At 48.0% G+C, this 7,932-nt stretch overlaps 1 protein-coding gene across 1 annotated transcript; it reads left to right on the forward strand.

Annotated features, from left to right (window-relative positions):
- The first annotated feature begins 528 nt into the window (after positions 1-528).
- On the forward strand, positions 529-6,104 carry LOC139232781 (probable G-protein coupled receptor 139). Its single transcript, XM_070863277.1, has 2 exons — positions 529-592; positions 5,149-6,104. The coding sequence occupies exons 1-2, from the start codon at positions 529-531 to the stop codon at positions 6,102-6,104; spliced, it is 1,020 nt and encodes a 339-aa protein (XP_070719378.1).
- Positions 6,105-7,932: the final 1,828 nt, after the last annotated feature.

Here is a 7,932-nt window from a genome sequence, read left to right on the forward strand (position 1 = left end):
GTACAGCAGTCTTGAGAGGGAAACTCTAACATTGGGAATGTAATTACTGAAAAGTTACAGTTAAAGAAGGCAGCCACATCAGAGAGTTCAGTAGAGCAGCCCTGAGAGACATACTCTAACAATGGGAATGTAATTACTGAATGGCCACAGCTGAGTAAAGGACATGACCCGAAACAATATGCGATCTCCAGTTTGGCCTGATGGTTTTTGAAACAACAACCCAATTGCTGGGAGAATACAGCTGGAAACTTTCATAAGTTAATTAATGTGAGCAGAATTGTCCAGTCTTTGGGGTTTCCAATTTGAATCTCTGCAGTAAATATATTCGTTCACAACAGGGACTTAAATCGGCTGCTGTAATATGTTTGTTCAAGTTTTAAAAATAACTATTTTGAACGATGTTGCAACCTCAATGTCCCCGCGGAGAGCCCGCAGGGTATAACTTAAAGGCGTTGGAATTGTACCACCTCAGAGTATATTCAGGGAGATTGCCTGCAGTACGAAGGGGCACATCGCCTCACACAGAAAATGCTTCCACTTCGACATGCCCAGAGAATATGCTACGTTATCATTGCCGTCATTGGTGTTCCTGGTAAGTGACTGATTGAAGTTGTGAAAATCTGTGTGTGAGCTGGTCTCTGGTTTTGTTCTGTGACTGATAATGTTACATCCTGGACTAGTGTTCACAGGTAAAACACCTGATCGGTGATATCATTCCCTTCAGTCAAATGGCCTGAATAGCCACTGCGGTTTGATTCAATTGCTCCATCTAAATTTAAACTTGTGTTTGTAACTAACAGGCAGATTGTATTATCAAGCTATTGTATTTAGTGGAATATTGTGTACTTTTGAATCAGTCCTACTCTGCGCAACTATCTGAGAGAAGATATTAGTTCGAGTGTCTGTCACTGTAGAATTGTACCGACTGTTGTTCACTAACCGTGCCTGAGTGACCATGTGTTACTGGGAGTGTGTGTCACAGTAGCATATACTGAGCGTGGATCACTAACCGGTGTGGAACACTGTATCCCAGTGACCATGTATTACTGGGAGTGCCTGTCACTGTATGATATACTGAGTGTGGGTCACTAACCGGTGTGGAACACCGTGCCCCAGTGTCCATGTATAATTGGGAGTGTGTGTCACTGTCGGATGTACTGAGTATGGGTCACTAACTGGTGTGGAACACCATACCCCAGTGACCATGTATTACAGGGAGTGTCTGTCACTGTAGGATGTACTCAGCGTGGGTCACTATTTCTTCTACTTCTGAGGCGTACCCTCGGAATCAAGGATGATTCGATTCCACACTAAAAATTAGTTCTCAGAGTGCTGAAGAGTCCAATGCATGACCTATATTCTCTGTCATATGTGGGGCAGACATTGGTTGAATGAACGGGTGTGTGGGGTGCCTGGGTTGCTGCGCTCTCCTTCTGCTATCTACGCATGGCTTCAGCTTGCTCTGGGGGATAAGACTTGAGATGCTCTGCACCATGCGGATGCTTTTCCTCCACTTCGTGCTGGTTTGTGCCAGAGATTGCCAGGTATAGGTGGGGACGTTGCAATTCTTCAAGGAGGCTTTGAGTGTGTCATGGTACGTTTCCTCTGCCCACCTGTGGCTCACTTGCAATAACGAATCACCGAGTCGAGGGTTTGCTTTTTGAATCTCATGTCAGGCATGCCGACAATGTGGCCGGACAATGGAGCTGATCGACTGTGGTCAATGCTTCGATGCTGGGGATGTTGGCCTGACCGAGAACACTGATGTTGGTGCACCTCTCCGGCCAATTAATTTGCAGGAAATTGCGGAGGCAGCATTGGTACTTCTCCAGTGCTTTGAGGTGCCTGCTGTAAATATTCCACGTCTCTGAAGCATATAGGAGGGCGGGTATCACTACTGCCCTGTAGACCATGAACTTGGTCAGGGGTTTGAGGTCCTGGTCTTCAAACACTTCCTTCCTCAGGCGTCCGAAGGCTGCACTGACATACTGAAGGCAGTGTTGGACTTTGCCATCAAAGTCTGCCCTTGTTGACAGTCGGCTCCCGAGGTATGGAAAATGGTCCACATTGTACAGTGTATAGTCCAGTAAACTCGAGCTCCCCTGAAACTCACAGTGGATGGTGAGTTTCCCTGCGCCTATCCCCACTGATACATTCTGAGTGCCCCATTTACAATTTAATTCACTTGCCATTCACACTGGTAGTCCTCTCACCCTCACCAGCTTTAGGCTGGGAATGAAAACCCTTGCAGGTTGCTGATCCTGATCCTGACCCCAGTGCACTGCCCCTGCTGAAAGTACAAGTGCTGGACCTCTGGTCTCAACAATGTTCTATCCCCACACTCCAATGGTGCCGGGATGGGAGCTCGGATGGTCCCTAGCTATGCTGCCTTTTCTTGGGATACAGAGAACCTTTGTTGTTCCAATTCTACTCCGGTCCCCTCCTTCACGTATTGTTCAGGTACATTGATGACTTTGGTCACGCGATTTCCTTTTCTCGCCATGAACTGGAAAATGTCCTAACTCGCACAAAGTGATGATCACCCATCACCTCACGCCTGTGCTTTCTGACCTATATTGGCTCCCGATTAAAGAACATCTCTCCATGGCCTTGCACCTCCCTACCTCTGTAATCTTTTTCAGCCTCACAACCCCTCAAGATGTTTCCGTTCTTCAAATGCTGCCCTCGCGAACATCCCTCATTATACTGCTCAACCATCGGTGGCCTTACCTTCAGCTGTTTGGGTCCTAAACTCTTAGAAGTCCCTCCCTAAACCTCTCTGCTTCTCTAACCATCTTTCCATTTTAAAGATGGTCCTAAAAATCAACCTCTTTCACCAAGCTTTTGGTCATAATGCCTTAATTTCGTCTTTTTTGTCTCGGTGTCATATGTATCTGTATTGCCCTGTTAACACTGCTTTGAAGCACCTTGGGACGTTTAACTACGTTAAATGTGCGATATAAATAAAAGCTATTGTTATCAGTTATTGTTATCATTAATATTAATAATTATAATAATTATAATTATAATTATGTAGTCAACCTTGCTTCTAATTTACGCCCCTCTCTCCTTCACATGCTCCGTCTGACACTTCCCTTCCCTTCCTCAACATCTCTAAGTCCAGTTCCGAGGATAGGCTCTCCACAAATATCTACCATAATCTGGCCGACTCTGACAGCTACCTTGATTATATCACCTCACACCCAGCTTGCTGGAAGAACTCGATTACATTCTCCGAGTGTCGCTGGCTGCGTTGCATCTGTTCCGATGATGCCAGCTCCCACATCTGTGCTTACAACATGTCTTCCTTTTTCTGAGCTGAGGATACCCGTCCTCTGTGGTGGACAGGGTCCTCGACCGTGTCAATCCAATTTCCCGCATCTATCCACAACCGAGGATTCCCCACCACTGTGGTGGACAAGGCCCACCGCAGTGTCAATCCAATTTGCAGCATTAATTTCATCGCCCCTGATCCTCGCCGCTAGAACCATGATAGGGTCCCCGTGTCCTCACCTTCCACTCAACCAACCCTCCCATTCGAAAGATCATCCTCCGCCATTTCTGTCCCTTCCTTCTTATTCCCACCACCAAACACAACCACTTTCAACATTCCCAATGGATCGGTCTCTCCATGGACCTGGACCACTCCTGAATCGCCCCCAACAGTTCTCCCCTTCCACCGGACCTTCCTATGGTAAACCTAGGAGATGCAACACCTGCCCTTTCACCTCCATTCGTTCCATCGTCCAGGGCCTTCAATCTGACACAGTCATTGACTTGTATTTCCTCCAATGTAGTATACTGTATTCGCTGTTCATGATGCAGTCTCCTGTAGATTGGGGAGGACTAAACAGAGATTGTGTGATTACATTCCTGAACTTCTCCATTATGTCTGGAAACGTGTCTCTCTCCCTCCCTCTATCTCACACACCCCGGTCACTTGCCCCAATTCTACATCCCACTCCCAGTCTGACATCTCTACCTTCGACCTTCTAAAATGTTCCCCTTTTTAACTCAATGAGGAACAGCACCACATGTTTCGATTACACAATTATAACAAGCCAGACATAAAACTGAGTTTAAACTTTTCAGATCAATACTACCGCTCCCGTTTCCTCAGACAGCATGTGCTGGTAATGGAGGATGTCTTCAGCAGAGCCACTGGGAGTGGAGGAGGTGTGTGCTGGTGCTTGGGACCCCCTCTCGGTACACGGCAGGTGGGCTGGCCCACACACCTGGGATCTACTGACCTTTCTCTGCCACGTTCCCGGGCCATGGGAGCCTTCTGATCTTTGCCAGATTTGCCTTGCTCCCCCCCCGCCCCCCCCCCCACCCGCCCCACCCTGTAATCCTGCTCCATCCAGTTACATCTCCTCTGGACCCATTTCCTGTTCCTTTACTTGTCCCATTTGTCTTCCACCATCATCCCTTTTGTCGATGAATCACTCCTGCCCACCATCCCATCATAGACCTTCAACTTTGTTCTTTCCTCCTCCTACCACAACTTGCTCTGCCTCTAACTTTGCCTTAAAACTGTTCATTGCTCACGGATTCCAGTATTGATGACAGGTTATCACCTGAAACGTTAACTCTGTTTCTCTCTCCACAAATGCTGCCTGGCATACTGAGTGTTTTTAGCTTTCTCTGTATTTTATCAGATTTACAACCGTTTGTATGGGGGATAGCCTCAGCAGAGGGAAAGAGAGGGAGAGCGTGTGGGGCCTTGGGGAAGCACACCTGCATCACCTGGTCCACAACCAGGGCCGTGAAGGCACTTACATTGTCCCCGAAGCTGTCCTTGGCTCACTTTAGCTGCCGGGTATCCCGAGGCCTGGGAAACACAGCCGGCCACAGTTAAACCCATAAAACAGGTTAAACCAGAAGCTGCCAGCCGCATTAATATATTTATATTGCCCACTCGCCCGCTGGGATCACTCGGCTTCCCTCCCACTGCCCCGTCTCTGCTAAACTCGGAAACAGTGGGTTGGAGGTGGGTTGGGTTGGGATGATATACTTTACATGTTAACCCCTGACCCGACGTCCACCCGGCTGTTTTTGTGCTAAATGACAGGCCTTACTGTCTGGGCTCAGTCACCGACAATGTGTGACCAATAATTGACTGTCTCTTTTCCCTTCTGTTTATTGCAGTGAATTTAGTGGCGATTGTGATCCTGTCCCGGGGAAAGTGCGGGCTGTCCACCTGCACCACTCGCTACCTGGTGGCCATGGCAGCAGCGGATCTACTGGTTGTTATCATTGAGATCATACTGCGGCGGATTAAACGGTATTATTTCCCAGTGTGTTTCCTGGATATCACCCCTGTGTGTCGTGTTATATATCTCCTGATGCGTGTGGCCACAAACTGTTCTGTCTGGTTCACCGTCACTTTCACCTTTGATCGATTTATGGCCATTTGTTGCCAGAAGCTGAAAACCAAATATTGCACCGGGAGAACTGCGGCTGTGGTTCTGGCAACAAGCTGCATTCTGCTCTCTTTAAAAAACGTTCCCTTCTACTTTGCATTGCGACCTGGGGAGAAAGTCGACAATGTTCAGTGGTTCTGTTACACAATCCCAGGCTATTATACTGAGCCCGGATGGGTGGGATTTGACTGGTTTGATAAGGTTTTAACCCCACTGCTCCCATTCGCTGTAATTTTGTTGCTCAACGCTCTGACAGTCAGACACATTTTAGTGGCCAGTCGAGTCCGGAAGGGACTGAGGGGTGAGAGCAAGGGGGAGAATGGCAGTGACCCAGAGATGGAGAGCAGGAGGAAGTCTGTGATTTTACTCTTCACCATATCCGGCAGCTTCATACTGCTGTGGCTGGTAACTGTTATGGAATTCTTATATTATAACATTACAGGAACAAGTCCCGTTGATTACAATTATTCTTTATATACCTTTCGACAAGTCGGATTTATACTGCAGAATTTAAGTTGCTGCACAAACACATTTATTTATGGGGTGACCCAGTCCAAGTTCAGAGAGCAGTTGAAGAGTGTGGTGAAATATCCGGTGACCTCAATTATACAAATAATTAATAACAGAACAACTGAGCGCAGCCCAGAGGCGGGTCGCAGTGTTTCCAGTCCAGGAATATAATATTTAGCCCCAGACTTCCATCCACTGAATTACACCAGGAATGGCTGGTGATCTGATAATACACCCAGCGATGTGTTTAGGACACGGCACTATTTCTGATTGACATTTCCCACCTTGTCTTTCTGGACAGCACCACGAGCTTGTTGCACTCTGTCCGAGCTCTTGTGTAAAGGGTCACTACAGCTATTTAGTGAAGGAATTCATTGCAGCTTCCAGAGTGAGAGGCTCGTCAATAGGTAGGTAGGCAGAGTGGAGCTGTAGTTCAGAGGATTACATTACATAGAATATACAGCACAGACAAATACAGTTCGGCCCTACTGGTCTGTGCTGGTGTTTATGCTCCAGACCAGACTCCTCCCATTGCAAATACTTCGTCTCAGCCTCTCAGCATATCTTTCTATTTAATTTCTCTCATTTACTCGTCTAGTTTCCCTTTGACAGCATCTGAGCTATGTATCTCAAACACTTCCTGTCGTAGGGAATTCCACATTCTAACCACTCTCTGAGTAAAGAAATGGTTCTTTATTTCCCTATTGGTGTTATTAGTGATTATCTTGCATTTATAGCTCCATAGATTTGGATGCTCCCACGAGTATAAACTTTTCTCTCCCCATCGACCCGGTCCAAAACAATCATAATTTTCAAGACTTCTAGGACTCCACTATGTTCGCTGTCTTCTACAGGAACCAAGCACAACCTGTTCAATAGTTCCTGATAACTGTTATCTTTCAGTTCTGGTGCTGTCCAGCCAAAAATTTGTGAGGCCATACTCGTGGCCCCTGTCACCATCTCCATTGCCCTAGCCACCGGCTCCATCGCTCTCCCCGTCACCAGTCTAAGGCTGAACCCAGCCGTTAGCAACCTTGGTGTCTTATGTAAGTGGGAGATGGTCTTCCGATCCCATATCCACTCCATCACCAGGACGGCATCTTTGTGCCTCTGTTACATCGCCTGACTCAGTTCATTTGCTGCTCAAACCTTCATCCGTGCCTTTACTAGCTCGAGATATAACTCCTCCAATGCTCTCCTGGGGGGCTTCCAATCTCCCACCATCCATATACTTGAGCTCATCCAAAACTCTGCTCCTAACTCGCAATACCCCATCACACCTGTGCTCGCTGACCTACATTGGCTCCCTGTCCGACAGCCCCTGAATTTTAAAATGATCATTCTTATTTCAAATCACTTCACGGCCTCTGTAACCTGCACCGGCACTTAGACCTCCTGAGATCTCTGCGCTGCTCCAAATCTGGCAGATTGCACATCCCCGATTTAAACGGCTCCACCAATGGCAGGCATGCTTTCAGCTGCCTGCGTCCCAAGCTCTGGGATTCCCTCCCTAAACCTCTCCACCTCGTGAACTCTCCTCCTCCTTCAGCTACCTGGGCCCCAAGCTCTGGGATTCTCTCCCTAAACCTCTCCACCTCGTGAACTCTCCTCCTCCTTCAGCTGCCTAGGTCCCAAGCTCTGGGATTCCTCCCTAAACCTCTCCAATTCGTGAACTCTCCTCCTCCTTCAGCTGCCTAGGTCCCAAGCTCTGGGATTCCTCCCTAAACCTCTCCACCTCGTGAACTCTCCTCCTCCTTCAGCTGCCTAGGTCCCAAGCTCTGGGATTCCTCCCTAAACCTCTCCACTTCGTGAACTCTCCTCCTTCAGCTGCCTGGGTCCCAAGCTCTGAGATTCTCTCCCTAAACCTCTCCACCTCGCGAACTCTCCTCCTCCTTCAGCTACCTGGGTCCCAAGCTCTGAGATTCCCTCCTAAACCTCTAATCCTCTCTAACTCTGCTCCTCCTTCAGCTGCCTGGGTCCCAAGCTCTGGGATTCCCTC

This window comes from Pristiophorus japonicus, chromosome 20, assembly GCF_044704955.1.
Source record: "Pristiophorus japonicus isolate sPriJap1 chromosome 20, sPriJap1.hap1, whole genome shotgun sequence".
Lineage (NCBI taxonomy): Eukaryota > Metazoa > Chordata > Chondrichthyes > Pristiophoridae > Pristiophorus > Pristiophorus japonicus.